General features: G+C 37.5%; 1 protein-coding gene across 1 annotated transcript; it reads right to left on the bottom strand.

Moving 5' to 3' along the window:
- Positions 1 to 25,473, bottom strand: LOC123877340 (acyl-CoA Delta(11) desaturase-like). Its single transcript, XM_045924000.1, has 5 exons — positions 25,385 to 25,473; positions 23,936 to 24,139; positions 1,944 to 2,118; positions 661 to 822; positions 1 to 581 (listed from the first exon to the last, which is right to left on the bottom strand). Exons 2-5 carry the CDS (start codon positions 24,132 to 24,134, stop codon positions 119 to 121), a joined length of 999 nt encoding a protein of 332 aa, XP_045779956.1. The 5' UTR covers positions 24,135 to 24,139; positions 25,385 to 25,473; the 3' UTR covers positions 1 to 118.
- Positions 25,474 to 26,865: the final 1,392 nt, after the last annotated feature.

The following is a 26,865-nucleotide window of genomic DNA, read 5'->3' as shown; positions in this document are numbered from 1 at the left end:
ATTCGCCTTGAATGCTGAACTTTTTGACTGTATCTGGGGAGTGACAGCTTAGCTTTATTAGAATGGTTCAAAATCTCAGCCAGTAAATTAAAAACGAACCTCCAAATATCACCACAATTTATTCAATCTTAAAATTATTATCACGTTTGAATCCCCACAAGTCACTGCCATCACCAGCTTTGTTTGCTCTCGAGTGCGCAAAATCTTCTGGAACCGCTTTAAGGTCGTACGCCCAACCGATCCACGCGAAGAAATCTATGAACTTAGCGCTGACATTCAACCAATTGTTGCCCGGCTCAGCCGTCCTGTAGTCCCAAGGAAACGAATGATGATAGTTGTGAAATCCTTCTCCAAACGTCAAGAAAGACACTGCGTAGTTCTGTACTGGTTTGATTTGTTTATCATAAGGTTTGTTGCCCCACAAATGACTAGCGCTGTTGACTAAAAATACAGAGTTGAGAAAGATTGTGTACCGGAGTATCGTGAGATGCCACGCCGTGTTGAGGGTTTCTCCGAAGAAGTACATGGGGATGATTGTTGGTAGCGCGAAGCAGAGGGTCCCTATTAATGGGATAGTATACCTGAAAGTACACACAGAGTGTAAGATGGCAAATAAGAAAGATTATGTTATTTTTTGTATTTGTTTGATTGGATGCTCACTTCTTCTGGAACCTCAGTACAGGATTGGCGTACAAATCCGACATATCGATGAGTTTTCCTCTTCGCAACACCTCTGGGTGCTTTTTGACCATAATCCATCCAATGTGCGAGTAGAAGAAGCCACGCGTAGCGTTGTGGGGATCAGCGTCAGTATCGCTGTACCTATAATAAAATATAATGTGTAGATTAAACCACTTTTTTAACCCCCGACCCAAAAAGAGGAGTGTTATAAGTTTGACGTGTGTATCTGTGTGTCTGTGTATCTGTCTGTGGCATCGTAGCTCCTAAACTAATGAACCGATTTTAATTTAGTTTTTTTTGTTTAAAAGGTGGCTTGATCGAGAGTGTTCTTAGCTATAATCCAGGAAAATCAGTTTAGCCGTTTGAAAGTTATCAGCTCTTTTCTAGTTACTGTAACCTTCACTTGTCTGGGGTGTTATAAATTATTAATTTACACTTGCATTTCAACAATTTTTTATCTATGTTTAACTAAGTTTAAGCCATGTTTATAGGGGTCGCTGACCTACAATAAAATGAATTTATTTATTTACGTCCCACACATACACGCTTACGAATTTTTCTTCACATTTTTGAAACACAATTGTATGAGCTTTGTATACCTAGGTATGTCATGTTTTTGATTTATGTATTTAGGTACTAATATGTCGGTTTGTGTTTGTTAAAAAACTAACTTTATTACCAAAAGGTAGTTAAAGATACATTAGTTATTATGTACCAGATAATGCCCGTGACTTTATCCGCGTGGATTTAGGTTTTAAAAATTCTGTGGGAACTCTTTGATTTTCTGAGATATTTAGCTTAAATTCGTCTCTAGAATGCAAACTATCTCTGTAGGTACCAGAGTTAGTCAAAATTGAAGACAAACCCAATTTTGCATTTAAAATACTTTTATTTTAAAAAAACAAGCACTAGTTTGTACACAGAACTTGGACGAACTTTTGTTATCAAGTTGTAATAAAACAAACCATAGTTTTATAAGTTATTATTGTTTCGCTAAAAAATAAACAATGTTGATCGAATTTCTTTTATTTTGGCTTTCTACTCAGGAGGTTTTCACACATTTTGTGAGCCAGCAATTATGTTTTAGTTATTAAATAAGTATTTTAATAGTATTTATCACATTGGCTAACCTTAGCGAAAAAGGGGCATTTGTCTTTCAGATTTTTGATCTCCTTCAGATTCACTGAACAGCCGCGTCGGTCTAGAGTCTAGAGTCTAGAGTCTAGACTCTAGACCAACGTAGCAATTAAGGAAAACCTCACCTATGATGCAATCGATGGTCCCGCGCGAAATGCAACACCATGTTCATGCCAGCCATTGAATTCAACAGCATGAGTATGATTTGTAAAGGCATTTTCGCCTTGTAAGAGCGGTGGCACCACAGCCGATGTGCGCCGGCAGTCATACCCATGCCTGCCAGTAGTGGCAGCGAGTGCTCTGTGCGGAACAAATTATTATACAGTGACCTTCCTATACTGTGTCCACGGAGAGAAATTAATAAGCTCTTTCTGTTTCGTAATCCCTTCCAAATAACAAAAACAAAAAGTCAGTGGTCGTTGACCATTTCGAATAACAACCAACCACAAAAATACAACTGAGTCAAAATATCGGCAGTGAAAATACTAAATTTATCGTGGTATGTATCCGTTAGGTATCTAAAATATAAAAAATCACAAAAAACTACGTTTAAAAATTAGTACGGAAAACGTTCCTTTGTGATTCAAAATGCGCCCACCGACTTTTTTGTACCATTTGTATGGGATAACGAAACAGAGAGAGCTCTATATTAAGAGCGTTGAAGCATGAGCCTGGAACACAAGTTTAGGTATTTACCCGAGGTTCTTTGTTTGTTTCCGTGAACGGACGTACCCAGCGCAGTTTAGTTTATAACAAACCGTTTTGATCCTAGACGATTTTCAAACAGATTATTTTTTCAATATTTTTAAGTATGTGGTGTTAGTTTGTCGTTTTTTTCAAAACAATGATGTTTTTTAAAACAGTGTATTGTCTTTATAGATTAAGTACGAGTGAATAAAACTTATAAGTACTTACAGTAGTCAGTACTTAATACTAATCTTTTATATACTTGTGTAAGTATAAGAGAGTCAAGAAATTATACAAAATTCAACTTTCCTTATACATATTTACGAAAATATGGTTCCCTTATCATGCACAGTATAAATAGTTACACCTACTATAATAATTTTCACACATATATTTATAAAGGATAAAATAAATGTGAAATCCGTCTAAAATTTAAACAGTCTTAAATATTTAATTTGCAAAATTATCAAAAATATAATGCAATGCTAATACTCATAAAGACATTGAGCATTTTTTATTTATTTATGGTCCTTTACAATCTTTTCAAATTTTATTGTTAGTACTAAATCGTACTTACCGTAAGCGCAAGACAATGGACAGTACAATGAAAGGGATTAACAGGTACAAAAATGCAGATGTTACACTTGAGTAGGTATTTATTCATCAAAAATAAGTGCATTGCTACACGAGTAAGCTAGGGATACAAAAACAAAATAAGATAAAGTTCAAAACTAAAAGTACAAAAACCCACCAACTACTTTTAAAGACTTCACCGCAGATGATTGATTTATATTTGAATATGTATAAATTATTATATACATGTATTCGAAATTTTCATAGTAACTGCTATGATTTGATATCAAACTCGATCCATCTATTTCAAGTTTATTTTTTCTCGATATACATTTCTTTTTCATGTCATGTGTAGGTAAACCAATTTCAATATACTTTTTGGGTTTTGTAGGTTATATCTCTTACATTCGTTTTGATTATGATAAGTTCTTTTAATTATGACATATCGGAAAATTTTATGACATATGACAATATAGCCTCTAACACACGGAATGGTAAAGCGAAGCGAAAGAGAGATCTCATTTATCAAAATTTAATGTGCAGTTTGGCAGTAATAAGTGAATCGATGAGCCAATAAACAAACAAATACGCAACACAACACGTGACAGGTTGTGATGGCAATCAGGGTGAGGACGCCCCGCACACCCACACAATCCCTGGGCTAATCCGGTGCGGGATAGCGCGGGTGACGTGCGGGTGTGCAGAACGTCCCCGGCCTCATACCTCGATTGCCATCTCGACCTGTCACGTACTATACATAGCTCCCGAAAACTCAGTCCTCTCTTAGTTGGATAAAGTATTGTTTTATCTATATATATACTATAACTAGCTTTTGCTCGGTGCGCGAGCTGCTAAAGCAGCTCGCGTGACGTGGTAAGGTTAATTTAATTATATAAAACCAAATTGATTTATTAAGATACAAAATTCACCCCGAAAACACCATAAAACGACACCCACATCGATTTTTTTCTTAAAAAATGCATGTCCGCCATCTTGGATTTCAAAATAAATGTCGTTATCAAAATCAGCACCGTGGAAAACTCAGAAAACGACATCCATATCATTTTTTGTAAAAAACGGGGTAGTTGAGGTTAATAAAGTAGGGTGCGTGGGTGCGCGGACCACTAAAGTGGTCCGCGAGCCATCTTGTTTTTCCAAAATTTTCCACTTTTTCTATTAATCGTTTAGTACATTCTTCAAAGATTGCGAGTTTAAACGAAATCGGTTGGAAAACAAAAGAGTTGCAAAAATCACGTCGGTCGCCATCTTGTTTTTCTGAAATGTCATAATTTTTCCCTACTCATATCGTGCACCCGAACATATCTCCCGAACATCATCGTATCGTTTATTGTTTCTTTCTAGGAGAATAAAACATAAAATATTCGCCATACAAAATGTATGGAAAAATAAATTCCGCCATTTTGAATTTTTTTTCTATTCATCGAGTAGACCTTCGGATCCTGATCCTCTTTTGCCAAGAAACCACACTTCCATCTTTTATACCCTCCGAGCTGGACACCGGCGAAATTTGTATGGCGGCCATCTTTTCTTCGCCATTTTGAATTTTTTTTCAGCTTTTTGGCAATTGGATGACGTCATGAATGACATTTGCTGGAGCACCCCCCACCTATCTTCAATACCTTAAGCGGGCCCTTCACCCGTCTCCGATATCCTCAATCATCAGCTCTCTCCATAATTTTGGCTTACTAAGTTTTTGTTTTCTATATAACACCATCAGTGACAAAAAAAATTTCATACAAAATTTTACAGGAGATTCTTAGTTGAAAATCTCGAAAATCTCCGCAAAAGTGGCAACACCGGTTGCATATTTCTATACTGCCAGCCGAGATACACAATCGATTCATACATATTGACTTTCCAAAATGTTGCAAACTACCTCAAAAACGTGATCAAAATTTCGAAAAATGAAAAAAAAATACAAAATGGCCGCCAACTCGTTTCACAGAAAGATTTTACACGGTTTCATAATTTTCCTATTAACTACAGGATATACCGCGCCCGATGACGTTTCAATCTTTCCTCTCGCTCGCACCCACGCGAAAGGGGATACCGTGAAAAAGACCGTGTCGAAAATCACTTTTACTTTGATAAATTCCAGTGTTGCCAGTCTCCGGTGACAAAAATACCCAAATGTCATTTGTACGAGCAAAACACGTAATCACTGATACTCGGATTTTGCTTAAAGTGCGTATTTCTATTTTTTACAATTTCCCGAAAATCTTGAAATTTCCCTAAAAGTGGGGTAATTTTTTTCCTCCAATCTATACCCCGAGTCTATACGTACAATCGCTTCATAGAAGCCGAATCGCTCCGATGTTGCCAACTTTGAGATATTCGAATTTTAAAATTGCGTTTTTTCGTACCTCGAACAAAATGGCCGCTATGACAGCCGCCATCTTGAATTTTTAAAAACCAGTCCCGTTTTGTCAAAACACAGGATAATCGTGGGCGAAACACGAAAAAATAATTATCCTCGACTACCCCGTTTTGGATCTGTGACGCCGCGGTTTGGGGTCGAAAAATCAAAATTTTGAAAACGCTACAGCTCGGCCGCCATCTTGTTTTTCCAATTTTTTCTACATTTTCTGTTAATCGTTTACTATTTTCTTCAAAGTTTGCAAAATTCAACGAAATCGGTTGGAAAACAACGGAGCTGCAAAAATCACACCGGCCGCCATCTTGTTTTTCTGAAATGTCATAATTTTTCCCCAGAGGGTTCCCGAAACCAAACACAACTCCCTTACATCACTATATCATTTTCCGTCTCCTTCTAGGAGAACAATTATGTCAATGAGTGAGTGAGTCAGTGAGTGGTAATCGAGCTATATATAGTATAATAACTAGTGTTTTGCTCGGTGCGCGAGCTGCTAAAGCAGCTCTCGTGACGTAGTTAGGTTTATGAGTTGTATTAAACCGATTTTTTTTATTAAGATACACTAATTACCCCGAAAACCCCATAAAACGACACCTATATCAATTTTTTTCTTAAAAAGTGCACGCCGCCATCTTGGATTTCAAAATAAATGTTGTTATCAAAATTAGCGCTCTGGAAACCTCTGAAAACGACATCCATATCAGTTTTTGTAAAAACGGGGTAGTTGAGCTTAATAAAGTAGGGTGCGTGGGTGCGCGGACCACTAAAGTGGTCCGCGAGCATGCAGAGTTTGTTCCAACGAGTAGACCTTCGGATCCTGATCATCTTTTGCCAAGAAACCACTCTTCCATCTTTTATACCCTCCGAGATAGACACCGACGAAGTTTGTGTGGCGGCCATCTTGTTTTTCCAATTTTTTCACTATTTCCAGTAATCGTTTACTATTTTCTTCAAAGATTGCGAGTTTCAACGAAATCGGTTGGAAAACAAAAGAGTTGCAAAAATCATATAGGCCGCCATCTTGTTTTTCTGAAATGTCATAATTTTCCCCTACTCATATCGCGCATCCGAACATATCTCCCATACATCAATGTATCGTTTTCTGTCTCTTTCTAGGAGAATGAGGCATTCAATATTCGCCATACAAAATGTATGGAAAAAAAAATTCCGCCATTTTGGATTTTTTTTCTATTCATCGAGTAGACCTTCGGATTCTGATCATCTCTTGCCAAGAAACCTCACTTCCATCTTTTATACCTTCCGAGCTGGACACCAGCGAAATTTGTATGGCGGCCATCTTTTCTTCGCCATTTTGAATTTTTTTTCAGCTTTTTGGCAATTGGATGACGTCATGAATGACATTTGCTCGAGCACCCCCCACCTATCTTCAATACCTCAAGCGGGCCCTCCACCCGTCTCCGAACCCCTCAATCATCAGCTCTCTCCATAATTTTGGCTTACTAAGTTTTTGTTTTCTATACGACACCATCAGTGAAAAAAAAAATTTTCATACAAAATTTTACAGGAGTTTCTTAGTTGAAAATCTCGAAAATCTCCCCAAAAGTGGCAACACCGGTTGCATATCTCCATACTGCCAGCCTAGATACACAATCGATTCATACATACTGACTTTCCAAAATGTTGCCAACTGCCTCAAAAACGTGATCAAAATTTCGAAAAGTTAAAAAAAATACAAAATGGCCGCCAACTCGTTTCACAGAAAGATTTTACACGGTTTCATATTTTTCCTATTAACTACAGGATATACCGCTCCCGATGACGTTTCAATCTTTCCTCTCGCTCGCACCCACGCGAAAGGGGATACCGTGAAAAAGACCGTGTCGAAAATCACTTTTACTTTGATAAATTCCAGTGTTGCCAGTCTCCGGTGACAAAAATACCCAAATGTCATTTGTACGAGCAAAACACGTAATCACTCATACTCGGATTTTGCTAAAAGTGCGTATTTCGATTTTTTACAATTTCCCGAAAATCTTGAAATTTCCCTAAAAATGTGGTAATTTTTTCCCACCGATCTATACCTCGAGTCTATACGTACAACCGCTTCATAGAAGCCGAATCGCTCCGATGTTGCCAACTTTGAGATATTTAACTTTTAAAATTGCGTTTTTTCGTACCTCTAACAAAACGGCCGCCATGACAGCCGCCATCTTGAATTTTTAAAAGCCACTCCCGTTCTGTCAAAATACAGGATAATCGTGGGCGAAACCAGAAAAAATAATTATCCTCGATTACCCCGTTTCGGATCTGTGACGCCGCGGTTCGGGGTCGAAAAATTAAAAATTTTGAAACGCTACGGCTCGGCCGCCATCTTGTTTTTCCAATTTTTTCCACATTTTCTGTTAACCGTTTACTACATTCTTCAATAGTTGCGAGTTTGAACGGAGTCCCTTAGAAAACAACGGAGCTGCAAAAATCACGGCGGCCGCCATCTTGTTTTTCCGAAATGTCATAATTTTTCCCCAGTTGACTCCCCCACCCGAACACATCTCCCCTACATCATTATATCATTTTCCTTCTCTTTCTAGGAGAACAATTATGTCAATGAGTGAGTGAGTGGTAATCGAGCTATATATAGTATAATAACTAGTGTTTCGCTCGGTGCGCGAGCTGCTAAAGCAGCTCGCGTGACGTGGTTAGGTTAACTTTATAATATAAAACCAAATTTATTTATTAAGATACACAATTCACTCCGAAAAACCCATAAAATGACACCCATTTCTATTTTTTCTAAAAAATGTAAGTACGCCATCTTGGATTTGAAAATGAATGTCATAATCATAATCAGCACCCTAGAAAACCCTGAAAACGACCTTCATATTATTATTTTTTAAAACAGAGTAGTTGAGGATAATAATTTAGTAGGGTGCGTGGGTGCGCGGACCACTGAAGTGGTCCGCGAGCATACAGAGATTGTTTCACAATTAGACCTTCAGATCCTGATCATCTTTTGCCAAGAAACCACTCTTCCATCTTTTATAGCCTCCGAGATATACACCGACGAAATTTGTACGGCGGCCATCTTGTTTTTCCAAAATTTTCCATTTTTTTTATTAATCGTTTACTACATTCTTCAAAGATTGCGAGTTTCAGCGAAATCGGTTAGAAAACAAAAGAGTTGCAAAAATCATATAGGCCGCCATCTTGTTTTTCTGAAATGTCATAATTTTCCCCTACTCATATCGCGCATTCAAACATATCTCCCATACATCAATGTATCGTTTTCTGTCTCTTTCTAGGAGAATGAGACATTCAATATTCGCCATACAAAATGTATGGAAAATTAAATTCCGCCATTTTGAATTTTTTTTCTGTTCATCGAGTAGACCTTCGGATCCTGATCCTCTTTTGCCAAGAAACCACACTTCCATTTTTGATACCCTCCGAGCTGGAGACCGGCAAAATTTGTATGGCTGCCATTTTTTCTTCGCCATTTTGAATTTTTTTTCAGCTTTTTGGCAATTGGATGACGTCATGAATGACATTTGGTCGAGCACCCCCCACCTATCTTCAATACCTTGAGCGGACCCTTCACCCGTCTCCGACATCCTCGATCATCAGCTATTTCCAAATTTTTCCTCGATTTTTTTTTTTGTTTTCTATATGAAACCATCAGTGAAAAAAAATAATTTCATACAAAATTTTACAGGAGGAGTTTTTGGGGAAAATCTCGAAAATTTCCCCAAATGTGGCAACACTGTTTACATATTTCGATACGGCTGGTTGAGTCACACAGTCGATTCACACATGTCGACTATCCAAAATGTTGCCAATTGCCTCATAAACGTGATCAAAATATCGGAAAATTTAAAAAAAATACAAAATTGCCACCAACTCTTTTTGCAGAAGCAAATTAGATAATTTTACAACTTTCCCATTAACTACAGGATATACCGCTCCTGATAACGTTTCAATCTCTCATCTCGCTCGCATCCACGCGAAATGATCGTCCCTGAAAAAAGACAATGTCGAAAATCACTTTTGCTTCGATAAATTCCAGTGTTGCCAGTCCTCGGTGACGAAAATACTCAAATGTCATTTGTACGAGCAAAACACGTAATCGTTCATACTCGGATTTTGCAAAAAGTCCGTATTTCGATTTTTTACATTTTCCCAAAAACCTTGAAATTTCCCGAAAAATGGGGTAATTTTTCCCCACCAATCTATACCTCGAGTCTATACGTACAACCGCTTCATAGAAGCCGAATCGCTCCGATGTCGCCAACTTTGAGATATTTAACTTTTAAAATTGCGATTTTTCGTACCTCTAACATAATGGCCGCCATGACAGCCGCCATCTTGAATTTTTAAAAACTACTCCCATTCTGTCAAAATTCAGGATAATCCTAGACAAAACCAGAAAAAAATAATTATTATCAATTTCCCGTTTCGGATCTGTGGCGCCGCGGTTCGGGGTCGAAAATTCAAAATTTTCAAAACGCTACGGTTCGGCCGCCATCTTGTTTTTCCAATTTTTTTCACATTTTTTATTAACCGTTTACTACTTTCTTTAAAGATTGTAAAATTCGATGAAATCGGTTGGAAAACAACGGAGCTGCAAAAATCACATCGGCCGCCATCTTGTTTTTCCGAAATGTCATAATTTTTCCCCAGTTGACTCCCCCATCCGAACACAACTCCCATTCATCACTATATCATTTTCCGTCTCTTTCTAGGAGAACAATTATGTCAATGAGTCAGTGAGTGAGTGGTAATCGAGCTATATATAGTATAACTAGTATTTTGCTCGGTGCGCGAGCTGCTAAAGCAGCTCGCGTGACGTGGTTAGGTTTATGAGTTGTATTAAACCGATTTTTTTTATTAAGATACACAAATTACCCCGAAAACCCCATAAAACGACACCCATATCAATTTTTTTCTTAAAAAGTGCACGCCCGCCATCTTGGATTTAAAAATAAATGTCGTTATCAAAATCAGCACCCTGGAAAACTCTGAAAACAACATCCATATCATTTTTTGTAAAAACGGGGTAGTTGAGGTTAATAAAGTAGGGTGCGTGGGTGCGCGGACCACTAAAGTGGTCCGCGAGCATGCAGAGTTTGTTTCACCGAGTAGACCTTCGGACCCTGATCATCTTTTGCCAAGAAACCACTCTTCCATCTTTTATAGCCTCCGAGATAGACACCGACGAAATTTTTACGGCGGCCATCTTGTTTTTCCAAAATTTTCCACTTCTTCTATTAATCGTTTACTACATTCTTCAAAGATTGCGAGTTTCAACGAAATCGGTTGGAAAACAAAAGAGTCGCAAAAATCATACAGGCCGCCATCTTGTTTTTCTGAAATGTCATAATTTTTGCCCTACTCGCCTCCCCCACCCAAACACATCTCCCCTACATTATTGTATCGTTTTCCGTCTCTTTCTAGGAGAATGAGACATTCAATATTCGCCATACAAAATGTATGTAAAAATAAATTCCGCCATTTTGAATTTTTTTTCTATTAATCGAGTAGACCTTCGGACCCTGATCATCTCTTGCCAAGAAACCACACTTCCATCTTTTATACCCTCCGAGCTGGACGCCGGCAAAATTTGTATGGCGGCCATCTTTTTTTCGCCATTTTGAATTTTTTTTCAGCTTTTTGGCAATTGGATGACGTCATCAATGACATTTGGTCTAGCACCCCCCACCTATCTTCAATACCTTGAGCGGACCCATCACCCGTCTCCGACATCCTCGATCATCAGCTATTTCCAAATTTTTCCTCGATTTTTTTTTTTGTTTTCTATACGAAACCATCAGTGGGAAAAAAAATTTCATACAAAATTTTACAGGAGGAGTTTTTGGGGAGAATCTCGAAAATCTCCCCAAATGTGGCAACACTGTTTCATATTTCTATACTGCTGGTTGAGTCACACAATCGATTGATACATGTCGACTTTCCAAAATGTTGCCAACTGCCTCAAAAACGTGATCAAAATTTCGAAAAATTAAAAAAAATACAAAATGGCCGCCAACTCGTTTCACAGAAAGATTTTACACGGTTTCATAATTTTCCTATTAACTACAGGATATACCGCGCCCGATGACGTTTCAATCTTTCCTCTCGCTCGCACCCACGCGAAAGGGGATACCGTGAAAAAGACCGTGTCGAAACTCACTTTTACTTTGATAAATTCCAGTGTTGCCAGTCTCCGGTGACAAAAATACCCAAATGTCATTTGTACGAGCAAAACACGTAATCGCTCATACTTGAGTTTTGCTAAAAGTGCGTATTTCGATTTTTTACAATTTCCCGAAAATCTTGAAATTTCCCTAAAAATGGGGTAATTTTTTCCCACCGATCTATACCTCGAATCTATACGTACAACCGCTTCATAGAAGTCGAATCGCTCCGATGTTGCCAACTTTGAGATATATAACTTTTAAAATTGCATTTTTTCGTACCTCGAACAAAACGGCCGCCATGACAGCCGCCATCTTGAATTTTTTAAAACCACTCCCGTTCTGTCAAAATACAGGATAATCGTGGGCGAAACACGAAAAAATAGTTATCCTCGACTACCCCGTCTTGGATCTGTGGCGCCGCGGTTCGGGGTCGAAAATTCAAAATTTTCAAAACGCTACGGTTCGGCCGCCATCTTGTTTTTCCAATTTTTTTCACATTTTCTATTAACCGTTTACTACTTTCTTCAAAGATTGCAAAATTCAACGAAATCGGTTGGAAAACAACGGAGCTGCAAAAATCACGTCAGCCGCCATCTTGTTTTTCCGAAATGTCATAATTTTTCCCCAGAGGGTTCCTGAAACCGAACACAACTCCCCTACATCATTATATCATTTTCCGTCTCTTTCTAGGAGAACAATTATGTCAATGAGTCAGTCAGTGAGTGGTAATCGAGCTATATATAGTACTAGTGTTTTGCTCGGTGCGCGAGCTGCTAAAGCAGCTCGCGTGACGTGGTTATGTTGACTTTATTATATTTAACCAAATTTATTTATTAAGATACACAATTCACCACAAAAACACATAAAACCCACACCCATATCAATTTTTTCTTAAAAAGTGCATGTCCACCAGCTTGGATCTAAAAATGAATGTCATTATCAAAATCAGCACCCTGGAAAACTCTGAAAACGACATCCATATCATTTTTTGTAAAAACGGGGTAGTTGAGGTTAATAAAGTAGGGTGCGTGGGTGCGCGGACCACTAAAGTGGTCCGCGAGCATGTAGAGTTTGTTTCACTGAGTAGACCTCCGGATCCTGATCATATTTTGCCAAGAAACCACTCTTCCATCTTTTATAGCCTCCGAGATAGACACCGACGAAATTTGTACGGCGGCCATCTTGTTTTTCCAAAATTTTCCACTTTTTCTAATAATCATTTACTACTTTCTTCAAAGATTGCGAGTTTGAACGAAATCGGTTGGAAAACAAAAGAGTTGCAAAAATCATATAGGCCGCCATCTTGTTTTTCTGAAATGTCATAATTTTTCCCTACTCATATCGCGCACCAAAACATATCTCCCGAATATCATTGTATCGTTTTCTCTCTCTTTCTACGAGAATGAGACATTCAATATTCGCCATACAAAATGTATGGGAAAATAAATTCCGCCATTTTGAATTTTTTTTCTATTCATCGAGTAGACCTTTGGATCCTGATCCTCTTTTGCCAAGAAACCGCACCTCCATCTTTTATACCCTCCGAGCTGGACGCCGGCGAAATTTGTATGGCGGCCATCTTTTCTTCGCCATTTTGAATTTTTTTTCAGCTTTTTGGCAATTGGATGATGTCATGAATGACATTTGGTGGAGCACCCCCCACCTATCTTCAATACCTTGAGCGGACCCTTCACCCGTCTCCGACATCCTCGATCATCAGCTATTTCCAAATTTTTCCTCGATTTTTTTTTTATTTTCTATACGAAACCATCAGTGGAAAAAAAATTTTCATACAAAATTTTACAGGAGGAGTTTTTGGGGAAAATTTCGAAAAACTCCCCAAATGTGGCAACACCGTTTACATATTTCGATACTGCTGGTTGAGTCACACAATCGATTGATACATGTCGACTTTCCAAAATGTTGCCAACTGCTTCAAAAACGTGGTCAAAATTTCGAAAAATTAAAAAAAATACAAAATGGCCGCCAACTCGTTTCACAGAAAGATTTTACACTGTTTCATAATTTTCCTATTAACTACAGGATATACCGCGCCCGATGACGTTTCAATCTCTCATCTCGCTCGCACCCACGCGAAAGGGGATACCGTGAAAAAGACCGTGTCGAAAATCACTTTTTCTTTGATAAATTCCAGTGTTGCCAGTCTCCGGCGACAAAAATACCGAAATGTCATTTGTATGATCAAAACACATAATCGCTCATACTCGGATTTTGCGAAAAGTCCGTATTTCGATTTTTTTCAATTTCCCGAAAATCTTGAAATTTCCCCAAAAAATGGGGTAATTTTTTTCCTCCAATCTATACCTCGAGCCTATACGTACAATCGCTTCATAGAAGCCGAATCGCTCCGATGTTGTCAACCGTGGGATATTTAACTTTTAAAATTGCGTTTTTTCGTACCTCTAACATAATGGCCGCCACGACAGCCGCCATCTTGAATTTTCAAAAACTACCCCCATTCCGTCAAAATTAAGGATAATCGTGGGCGAAACCAGAAAAAAATTATAAGTTTCAATTTCCCGTTTCGGATCTGTGGCGCCGCGGTTAGGGATCGAAAAATGAAAATTTTGAAAACGCTCCAGCTCGGCCGCCATTTTGTTTTTCCAATTTTTTCTACCTTTTCTATTAACCGTTTACTACTTTCCTAAATAGTTGCGAGTTTAAACAAAATCGGTTGTAAAACAACGGAGCTGCAAAAATCACGTCGGCCGCCATCTTGTTTTTCTCAAATGTCATAATTTTTCCCCAGAGGGTTCCCGAATCCAATCACAACTCCCCCACATCATTATATCATTTTCCGTCTCCTTCTAGGAGAACAATTATGTCAATGAGTGAGTGAGTCAGTGAGTGGTAATTGAGCTATATATAGTATAACTAGTGTTTTGCTCGGTGCGTGAGCTGCTAAAGCAGCTCACGTGACGTGGTTAGGTTTATGAGTTGTATTAAACCGATTTTTTTTATTAAGATACACAAATTACCCCGAAAACCCCATAAAACGACACCTATATCAATTTTTTTCTTAAAAAGTGCACGCCCGCCATCTTGGATTTCAAAATAAATGTCGTTATCAAAATCAGCACCCTGGAAAACTCTGAAAACGACCTTCACATTATTATTTTTAAAAACAGAGTAGTTGAGGATAATAATTTAGTAGGGTGCGTGGGTGCGCGGATCACTAAAGTGGTCCGCGAGCATGCAGAGTTTGTTCCACCGAGTAGACCTTCCGATCCTGATCATCTTTTGCCAAGAAACCACTCTTCCATCTTTTATAGCCTCCGAGATAGACACCGACGAAATTTGTACGGCGGCCATCTTGTTTTTCCAAAATTTTCCACTTTTTCTATAAATGGTTTACTACATTCTTCAAAGATTGCGAGTTTCAACGAAATCAGTTGGAAAACAAAAGAGTTGCAAAAATCATATAGGCCGCCATCTTGTTTTTCTGAAATGACATAATTTTCCCCTACTCATATCGCGCATCCGAACATATCTCCCATACATCAATGTATCGTTTTCTGTCTCTTTCTAGGAAAATGAGGCATTCAATATTCGCCATACAAAATGTATGGAAAAAAAAATTCCGCCATTTTGGATTTTTTTTCTATTCATCGAGTAGACCTTCGGATCCTGATCATCTCTTGCCAAGAAACCCCACTTCCATCTTTTATACCCTCCGAGCTGGAGACCGGCAAAATTTGTATGGCGGCCATCTTTTCTTCACCATTTTGAATTTTTTTTCAGCTTTTTGGCAATTGGATGTCGTCATGAATGACATTTGCTCGAGCACCCCCCACCTATCTTCAATACCTTAAGCGGGCCCTTCACCCGTCTCCAATATCCTCAATCATCAGCTCTCTCCATAATTTTGGCTTACTAAGTTTTTGTTTTCTATACGACAGCATCAGTGAAAAAAAAATTTTTCATACAAAATTTTACAGGAGTTTCTTAGTCTCGAATCTCGAAAATCTCCCCAAAAGTGGCAACACCGGTTGCATATCTCCATACTGCCAGCCGAGATACACAATCGGTTCATACATATTGACTTTCCAAAATGTTGCCAACTGCCTCAAAAACGTGATCAAAATTTCGAAAAATTAAAAAAAATACAAAATGGCCGCCAACTCGTTTTGCAGGTAAATAAATTACATCGTTTTACAACTTTTCCAATAACTAAAGGATATACCGCTCTCGATGACGTTGCAATCTCTCCTCTCGCTCGCACCCACGTGAAACGATCGCCCCTGAAAATACACCACGTCGAAAATCACTTTTTCTTTGATAAATTCCAGTGTTGCCAGTCTTCGGCGACAAAAATACCCAAATGTCATTTGTACGAGCAAAACACATAATCGCTCATACTCGGATTTTGCAAAAAGTCCGTATTTCGATTTTTTACAATTTCCCGAAAATCTTGAAATTTCCCTAAAAAATGGGGTAATTTTTCCCCACCAATCTATACCTCAAGTTCATACGTACAATCGCTTCATAGAAGCCAAACCGCTCCGATGTTGTCAACTTTGAGATATTCGAATTTTAAAATTGCGTTTTTTCGTACCTCGAACAAAACGGCCGCCATGACAGCCGCCATCTTGAATTTTTAAAAACCACTCCCTTTCTGTCAAAATACAGGATAATCGTGGGCGAAATAGGAAAAAATAATTTTCCTCGACTACCCCGTCTTGGATCTGTGGCGCCGCGGTTCGGGGTCGAAAAATCAAAATTTTGAAAACGCTACGGTTCGGCCGCCATTTTGTTTTTTCAATTTTTTCGACATTTCCCATTAATCGTTTACTCCTTTCTTCAAAGTTAGCAAAATTCGACGAAATCAGTTGGAAAACAACGGAGCTGCAAAAATCACGTCGGCCGCCATCTTGTTTTTCTGAAATGTCATAATTTTTCCCCAGAGGGTTCCCGAAACCGAACACAACTCCCCTACATCATTATATCATTTTCCGTCTCCTTCTAGGAGAACAATTATGTCAATGAGTCAGTGGTAATTGAGCTATATTATATATATATACTAGTTTTTGCTCGGTGCGCGAGCTGCTAAAGCAGCTCACGTGACGTGGTAAGGTTATCTTTATTATATAAAACCAAATTGATTTATTAAGATACATAATTCACCCCGAAAAACCCCATAAAATGACAGGCATTTCTATTTTTTGTAGAAAATGTAAGTCCGCCATCTTGGATTTGAAAATAAATGTCATTATCAAAATCAGCACCCTGAAAACCCCTGAAAACGATATCCATATTATTTTTTTGTAAATTAGGATAATAATTTAGTAGGGTGAGTGGGTGCGCGGACCACTAAAGTGGTCCGCGAGCATGCAGAGTTTGTTTCACCGAGTAGACCTTCGGACCCTGATCATCTTTTGCCAAGAAACCACTCTTCCATCTTTTATAGCCTCCGAGATAGACACAGACGAAATTTGTACGGCGGCCATCTTGTTTTTCCAAAATTTTCCACTTTTTCTATTAATCGTTTGGTACTTTCTTCAAAGATTGTGAGTTTCAACGAAATCGGTTGGAAAACAAAAGAGTTACAAAAATCATATAGGCCGCCATCTTGTTTTTTTTGAAATGTCATAATTTTTCCCGACTCCCATCCCGCACCCGAACATATCTTCCAAACATCATCGTATCGTTTCTTGTCTCTTTCTAGGAGAATGAGGCATTCAATATTCGCCATACAAAATGTATGGAAAATTAAATTCCGCCATTTTGAATTTTTTTTCTATTCATCGAGTAAACCTTTCGATCTTGATCCTCTTTTGCCAAGAAACCGCACCTCCATCTTTTATACCCTCCGAGCTGGACGCCGGCGAAATTTGTATGGCGGCCATCTTTTTTTCGCCATTTTAAATTTTTTTTCAGCTTTTTGGCAATTGGATGACGTCATTAATGATATTTGCTCGAGCACCCCCCACCTATCTTCAATACCTCAAGCGGACCCTTCACCCGTCTTCGAAAACCTCAATCATCAGCTGTCTCCATAATTTTGGCTTACTAAGTTTTTGTTTTCTATACGACACCATCAGTGAAAAAAAAAATTTTCATACAAAATTTTACAGGAGTTTCTTAGTTGAAAATCTCGAAAATCTCCCCAAAAGTGGCAACACCGGTTGCATATCTCCATACTGCCAGCCGAGACACACAATCGATTCATACATATTGACTTTCCAAAATGTTGCCAACTGCCTCAAAAACGTGTTCAAAATTTCGAAAAATGAAAAAAAATACAAAATGGCCGCCAACTCGTTTTACAGAAATATTTTATACGGTTTCATAATTTTCCTATTAACTACAGGATATACCGCTCCCGATGACGTTTCAATCTCTCCTCTCGCTCGCACCCACGCGAAAGGGGATACCGTGAAAAAGACCGTGTCGAAAGTCACTTTTACTTTGATAAATTCCAGTGTTGCCAGTCTCCGGCGACAAAAATAACCAAATGTCATTTGTACGAGCAAAACACGTAATCGCTCATACTCGGATTTTGTGAAAAGTCCGTATTTCGATTTTTTACATTTTCCCGAAAATCTAGAATTTTCCCTAAAAATGGGGAATTTTTTTCCCACCAATCCATACCTCGAGTCTATACGTACAATCGTTTCATAGAAGCCGAATCGCTCCGATGTTGCCAACCTTGGGATATTTAACTTTTAAAATTGCGTTTTTTCGTACCTCTAACATAATGGCCGCCATGACAGCCGCCATCTTGAATTTTTAAAAACCACTCCCGTTTTGTCAAAATACAGGATAATCGTGGGCAAAACCAGAAAAAATAATTATCCTCGATTACCCCGTTTCGGATCTGTGACGCCGCGGTTCGGGGTCGAAAAATTAAAAATTTTGAAACGCTACGGCTCGGCCGCCATCTTGTTTTTCCAATTTTTTCCACATTTTCTGGTAACCGTTTACTACATTCTTTAATAGTTGCGAGTTTGAAAGGAGTCCCTTAAAAAACAAAGGAGCTGCAAAAATGACGAAGGCCGCCATCTTGTTTTTCCGAAATGTCATAATTTTTCCCCAGTTGACTCCCCCACCCGAACACATCTCCCCTACATCATTATATCATTTTCCTTCTCTTTCTAGGAGAACAATTATGTCAATGAGTGAGTGAGTGGTAATCGAGCTATATATAGTATAATAATATTATAAATGCGAAAGTGTGTCTGTCTGTCTGTCTGTCTGTCTGCTACGCTTTCACGGCTCAACCGCTGAACCGATTTTGATGAAATTTGGTACCAACTTAGGATATTTTCCGGGAAAGGACATAGGCTACTTTTTATCCCGGAAAAACAAACAGTTTCCCCAGGATAGCACGCTGTGTTTCACGCATTTGTCGTTCAATAACGCCGCAACAGAGCTACGGTTTGACGGCATTTTTTGCACAGACATAATTGAAGACATAACAAGTGATACAGACTACTTTTTTTCCAAAATAAACAAACAGTTCCCAAGGGACAGCACGCTATTTTTCACGCATTTGTCCTACAATAACGCCGCAACAGAGCTACGGATTGACGGCATTTTTTTGCGTAAACATAGTTGAAGACCTTGCAAGTGATATATGCTACTTTTTCCAGAAAAAACAAACAGTTCCCACGGGATAGCATACTATTTTCTCGTATATTTGTCGTTCAATAACGCCACAACAGAGCTATTTATTAACGTCAATTTTTTGCATTGACATAGTGGAGGATCTAAAAAGTGAAATAAGCAACTTTTCTCTCTAAAAATCAAACAGTTCCTGCAATCCTGCATGCTATCGTTCAGGCATTCGTCATTCAATAACGCCGCAACAGAGCTACAGATTGACGCTTTTTTTGCAAAGACATAGCTGAGAACCTAATAAGTAATAAATGCAACTTTTTTCCCGAAAAATATGAACACTTTCCGCGGGATAGCATACTATTTTTCACGCATTTGTCGTACAATAACGCCGCAACAGAGCTACGGATTGACGCTTTTTTTTGCAAAGACATAGCTGAAAACCTAATAAGTAATAAATGAGACTTTTTCTGCCGAAAAATATGGACACTTCCCGCGGGATAGCATACTATTTTTCACGCATTTGTCGTTCAATAACGCCATAACAGAGCTACGGATTGACGGCATTTTTTGCACTGACATAGTGGAGAATCTAAAAAGTGAAATAAGCTACTTTTCTCTCTAAAAACCAAACAGTTCCTGCAGGATAGCATGCTATCGTTCAGGCATTCGTCATTCAATAACGCCGCAACAGAGTTACGGATGGACGCTTTTTTTTTTGCAAAGACATAGCTGAGAATCTAATCACATTAATATTATAAAGGAGAAAGTTTGTATGTATGTGTGTGTGTGTGTGTATGTTTGTTACTCCTTCACGCAAAAACTACTGAACAGATTGGGGTGAAATTTAGAATGCAGATAGATTATACCATGGATTCGCACACAGGCTACTTTTTATCCCGGAAAATCAAAAAATTCCCACGGGAATTTTAAAAAACCTACATCCACGTGAACGAAGTCGCGGGTATCAGCTAGTCACATCACACTAATATTATAAAGGCGAAAGTTTGTATGTGAGTGTGTGTGTGTGTGTGTTTGTTACTCCTTCACGCAAAAACTACTGGGCGGATTGGGCTGAAATTTAGAATAAAGATAGATTATACTCTGGTTTAGCATATAGGCTACTTTTTATCCCGGAAAATCAAAGAGTTCCCACGGAATTTTTAAAAAACTACATCCACGCGAACGAAGTCGCGGGCATCAGCTAGTAAGTAATAAATGCAACTTTTTCTCCCGAAAAATATTATATGAACACTTCTCGCGGGATAGCATACTATTTTTCACGCATTTGTCATTCAATAACGCCACAACAGAGCTATGAATTGACGTCATTTTTTTAGGGTTCAAGCAAAAACGGAACCCTTATAGGATCACTTTGTTGTCTGTCTGTCTTTCCGTCGTGTCTGTCAAGAAACCTATAGGGTACATCCCGTTGACCTAGAATCATGAAATTTGGCAGGTAGGTAGGTCTTACAGCACAAGTACAGGAATAAATCTGAAAACTGCGAATTAAAAAAAAAATGTTTCAATTTTCAAACTAAGGTAACTATACCAAGTGGGGTATCATACGAAAGGACTTTACGTCTACATTCTAAAACAGGTTTTTATTTATTTTTATGCATAATAGTTTTTGACTTATCGTGCAAAATGTTGGAAAAAATAGCCGAGTACGGAACTCTTAGTGCGCGAGTGTGACTCGCACTTGGCCGGTTGTTTTGCATAGACATAGTCGAGGAAAAAGTATTATAGACTACTTTTCCTTTCAAAAAAAACAAATAGTTCCCGCAGGATAGCATGCTAAAACACATGATAAAATAACTTAGGCATTGCATAAAATATTGTAACAAACCTCAATTATTATTAAAACCTTGAATCACGCGAGCGATGCCGCGGGTAATAGCTAGTTCAAAAATAAAACCATCATAAAGATCCACGAGGGATGACCACGTGCAAATGATAGTAATTATCCTATTGTTTCAGGTGTTATGGTAGAGTGTACAATGTATACAACCAAAATCTAAATACAAAATACCGTACTAATGCTGTAAAAGACAATAAACTAATGCTATTATGCAAATGAAAAAAAAGAAATCATAATGGAATACAAGAAACCGCGCTAATGCCATAAAAGGACGATGAATCATCAAAATTTTATTTAGCGGCTAGGACAAATAGCAAGGCTATTGGGATATAGCATTGTCAGCCGGTAATAATTGTAAAACTATAAGCCTTTAAGAATATTTGATTCTGAAAAATTATAATTCTAGTCAATAACTAATTATACAAAATTCAACTTTCCGTTTATTTAAAAACATGGTTTTCCTTATCACAAACGGTATAATGAAACCTTGAGTATTGAGTTTTACATATTTATAAAAGCTCTTGAAATAAATGTGAAACCCATGTAAAATTTAAACAGTTAAAAATTTATTTTTTAGAAATTATTAAAAATATAGATCAATGCCACTGCTCTGATAGGCATTGATCTATTCTCTACCAAAATCGCGTTTTACAAATTTTTTCAAATTTTGAAAATTAAATTGTTCCCTCTCAATGACAGGGAACAATAGATACCAATGCAGCTATTTGCTCGAGGCAATACTTATTTATTAACTAGCTGATGCCCGCAGCTTCACCCGCGTGGATTTAGGTTTCTAAAAATCCCGTGGGAACTTTTGATTTTCCAGGACAAAAGTAGCCTATCCGTAATAGCCCATCCCCGGGATGCAACGCATTTCTGTACCACGTAAAAAACATCTAAACGGATGATCCTTTAAAATCCCGAGGGATCACCAGGATTTAGGAATGCAATTCCTTACAGCATCATATAAACACAATTTAAAAATATACAAAAAGTTTTAATCTATCTTTAAGAAAAAATAGCGAGTATTAAAAATACCTAGTATTGAGAAGTGATAGTCGCACTACAATTTCAGGTAAATCGTAAATAATCCGATAACAATTGCTAAGCAAACAAGCGTTACGTCCGTTCTCGGAGAGGCCTCGGCCGATACTAATTTCCTAGTTCAATTTACTATTGCTTGTTGCACGGTTTTGTAGTGTGTTTCAAGATTATTTTTTGGAAACAAATATTAATTAAATTTAAATTTTTTTTTTCTGTTTATATTGCAAATATGTTCTTCTTTAATGAGTACTTAGTTTTATTTATAAATGAAGGAAAATAACCCACCTAAATGACAGTTTTATGTGTCTGTAGTTTTATGAAATTATGACTTTTTTGTTTGAATTTTTATAATGTAAAAAATGCCAAACGAAAGATTTGGTTCTGTCATCTTATTAGTTCAGGACCTTTTCTTTGGTAAATATATCTCTTTGTGAGAATCGACCAAGTAACTTTTGATGTAGTGAACGTCAAAGATGACACGAAATCCAAAATTCAGTAATAGTCTTTTGGTATTTTAGGCAATAAAAGATAAACTATGAATAAATTGCAAAATGTTGTCTGTCAATTTAATAAAACAGGAAATATTCTACAAAGTAGTATATACATGTTTTACATAAATGCAGTGTTTAATAAAATATAGGGGGGCAAAATGGCATAAGAATAGCTCATGCCGGTTCAACACTCTTAACTTCTCTCCGTAGATAGCTTATAGTAGATGCCTAATTCTTTCTTGTTTTGAAGTTACACGCGGCAGAAACATTGGGTAAACATGGTTCGTGTGCGTTGGTTAGGATGTTAACCCTACATAATATTATGTACGCTAACGCTTATGGTTACTTGCTTCTCTGTGGGAGAACTGTGAATGTAGAACATTTTTCAAGAAACTGGCGTTGTGAAAGTCTACGACTTTTTGTCCGTATGGCTCTTTGTGAAACGAGCTTACGTCTGTACCTTATGATTATCTATATATAGATAGAGAGATCTGACTAAAACCAGGCTAAAGGAGAGAGTGACAGGTCAATCACATTGTCCTCTTAATTTCTGTCTGTAAAATTAAGGGTTAACAGGGCTCTCTCCGTCACTCGTTTCCACTCGTTTCATACAATCGTAGTTCCAATTTCATTTGAATATTAAGCAAGCAAAGTCCATGAAATTTTGCAGACATATTCTAGAAACTAATATCTGTGCATGTGGTGTTTTAGATTTTTCTAAAAATATGCAGTTTTAAAATTACAGGGGCTCCAAGATTTGTATGAAAATTTTAAGACCGCGTAACTTTGAAACCGAATATTTTAACAGAAATCTGGAAAACCACAGACATAGATATTGGTTTCTAGAATATGTCTGCAAAATTTCATGGACTTAGGTTGCTTAATATTCAAATGAAATTGGAACTACGATTGTATGAAACGAGTGGAAACGAGTGGAAACGAGTGACGGAGAGAGCCCTCTTAACAGCGCACTTTCAATAGTCTATGGCGTAAATACTAACCTAACAGTTTTATAGAGAGTGTTAGAGAGAGAGTTCTAGTAAATTTTGTATTAGATTACGAGTGGGTCGTTTAAACGTATTATTTTTTGATGAAAAAATCTGTATTATTATTGATGTAGTCCAAATTATAGTCCTATGTTTTCTGCTACGTGAACCTCCATAGAAGAAAATGGGGCTAACGTATAAAATTATTATAAACAGTCAGCACACGTCGATTATAATTAAAATTTAAATTTTAGTTAATCGCGGGGATATGCAATCTATTTCTTTTACAATTTGTCGCTATTTTTCCCTCTTAGTTGTAATTAGACAGACACTATTATTTAAATACTTACGAAAAATTAATGTTTTCCATTGAGCCTCGGTACAGTATAGATACATTCCATACAGTGCTGCTATATGCAGGTAGGAAAATACAAGCACATTATGGTACATTATTTCGTATTTTCTCGGAGCCGCTTGTGGGGGCACAAGCTTCGGAAACGGATCTTCGATTTCTTTGTATGGAGGCGATTCTGTTGCAAAAGGAGCCATTTTATCTGTAATAAGACAAAATATTTATAATTTTGAATAAGCGCCATACGCCCTGTCTCTGTCATCACTAAGTACACAATATAAAGTTTCCTGCGCTGAGTAGGTACGTATTTGTTCGAGCTAATTATACTACCTACAATATTATATACAGTTATTATATATCTATATAATATACCTATATATACCTTGTGAATAAATAAATAATGATTTAGTAACTGAATACAAGGTATTATCCACCGAGATTCTCGGTTGACCTTGTATTACAGTATGTAACCACACTAACCTATACTTCAGCGCTGGATGCTCTCTACCCTCTATCTCGAAAAGGGTTGAGCGCATGGAAAAAAGTTAGGACAAAATTTATTCCAATTTTTTTTTATCTTTAATTTTTATAATAGGCGTTTTTTTTAAAAAAAATTTTAAAGACAAAAAAATCCTTATAGACTAGGTATATCTCGCCAAACTGCGCCGCAGTTTGTTGGCGAGTTAGCGCTCAATAATGTCATAAGCCGTGCCTTTAACTAGCCTCTAATGTTAACAGTTTACTAATAATACAAAAAAAAAAACATCAAAATCGGAGCAGTTCCTGAGGACTTCCTAAAATTGGCTATTTTACTGCTTTATTTACTCCACTATAAAGTCAGTCAGCGATGTACTCCCTAATAAATATTTCTTTTAGTTTCTTCTTAAGGACTCCTTCGCTGACCTTTTGTTCTATTCTTAACCATAATCTACAGTCTACACTATTAAATATCTTAGGTACTAAGTAGCTACTCAATCTCTTACCAAAATAATTACTACCTTTAGATAACCTTAGTTAACCTTAGTTTAGTTGAAGTCATTGAAACCATAGAAACGTAGATAATTGCGAAAAACCGATTTTCGTGACCTTTGACCTCGAATAACTTACGACCAGACACGAGATAATATGAAACTTTTGAGAAAACTTTTGGAAGACCAAAATGAAGCTATACACGAGTTTCCAGCTTATTATTTCAAATTCCGAGTTTGGCCCCTTTTTTCCCCTAAAGTGACTGGACTATTTGTGTTCCTGAATACTTCTCAAAAAATGAAATAAGCCAGATGATGAAGATGGAAGGTGAGCACTGGATTTCCTATTATGACGTTTGGATGTCGTGTTTGAAATTATGTATTTTGTAAGTTCAATCCTTTTCAATACACTAAAAAGGGCTTTCTTATATTTTAAATTTATTTAGATATACTTAATTATATGAAGTGACTGTACTCACATGAAGTTTTGGGCGGTTTACCACATACGTCACTATAGGCTGACTATAAATACGAAAACAACAAGCAAAGAACAATTGTTTTTCTAATGTCAGTAACATACTCAACCGACGACGCGTGCTAAGCACAAAATATCAAATTAATCTACTTTCTATAAGTACCTAACTCCAAAACCGGGAGATTTCAGTATCCATATTACACATACTTTACCAATATTATAAATGCGAAAGTGTGTCTGTCTGTCTGCTAGCTATTAACAGCCTAACAAATTAATCGATTTTGATGAAAGATACAGAGTTAGCTTACATCCCGGGGAAGGATTATTTTTATCCCGGAAAATCAAAGAGTTCCCACGGGATTCTTAATAGCCCATCCGTTTAACTGATTCTATTAACTGATTATATTCTGGTACAGAGGTAGCATGCGTCTCAAAAATTGACATAGGCAACTTTTCATCGCAGAAAAGCAAAGACTTGCCATGGGGTATTTAAAAAATCTAAATCGGTCGAAGTCTCGGGCATCATCTGTTATGAAATAATTGGCAAGATTACTTTACTATTTTAAAACGGTGATAGCCTAGTAGGTACCTCTTGGTTAAAAAATAAGTCTCCTATTCGGGAGTCCAGGCCCACACGGCCTGGGATCGAACCCTGGACTCCTATCTATCCTCCTGTCTATCATTTCGGAGCTATGTGCATTTTAAGCAATTAAGTAAGTATCACTTATTTTAACGGTGTAGTAGAAAATATCGTGGGGAAACCTGCATGCCTGAGGATTCTCCATAATGTTCTCAAAGGTGTAAAGTTTGCCAATCCGCACTTGGTCAGCGTGGTGAATTATGGCCTATACCTCTCATACCCTATGCCTATACCATTCTGTGACGGTTGAGATGATGATGAACTTTTTATGAAAAACTGACTGACAAATCCACTACAACTCAAACAGTTGAAAATATTAATTAGTTACTTGAAAATATTAAGATTTTGCTCGACCCAACAAGCGACACGCTGTGTGTTAGATTTATTAGTATCTTCTTCCATCTTTGACTGCATCATCACTTACCACCAGGTGTAAGTCTTGCAGTCAAGGGCTAACGTGTATATAAATAAATATTATTTGTAACATGTTTATTGTAAGTATATATTATGTGTTGGCTCAACAAATAAATCTCATTCTATTCTATTCTAAAATAAAAATAAAGTATGTTTCCGACTTAACATACTTCTAGTAGAGTATTTTTTAGTTATTTTGGCTATTGTATAAACTCATCCAGTTCACACAGAATTCTAAATAAAGTAATAGAAATGGTATCGACTGTGAATCACGCGAGAGAAAACGAGATGGCTCCTTGCAAAATTTTCTAAACTTTGAAAGCACGTTTCACGAAACATACCCGCGACTTCGTCCACGTGGATATAGATTTTTTGACCCCGCGGGTACTTCTGGTTTCTGGAATAAAAGTAGCCTTTGTGTTAAGTCAAAG

The sequence above is a fragment of the Maniola jurtina genome, chromosome 23 (genome assembly GCF_905333055.1).
Source record: "Maniola jurtina chromosome 23, ilManJurt1.1, whole genome shotgun sequence".
NCBI lineage: Eukaryota > Metazoa > Arthropoda > Insecta > Lepidoptera > Nymphalidae > Maniola > Maniola jurtina.
This window is presented reverse-complemented; position numbering and strand designations above follow the sequence as displayed.

Excerpts from the sequence above, each read along its gene's own strand:
- LOC123877340 (XM_045924000.1), bottom strand. The coding sequence starts at position 24,134 with ATGGCTCCTTTTGCAACAGAATCGCCTCCATACAAAGAAATCGAAGAT. Across the intron at positions 823-1,943 it reads GACCATCGATTGCATCATAG|GTACAGCGATACTGACGCTG; the intron begins GTGAGGTTTTCC and ends ATTTTATTATAG. Across the intron at positions 582-660 it reads GTACTGAGGTTCCAGAAGAA|GTATACTATCCCATTAATAG; the intron begins GTGAGCATCCAA and ends GTGTACTTTCAG.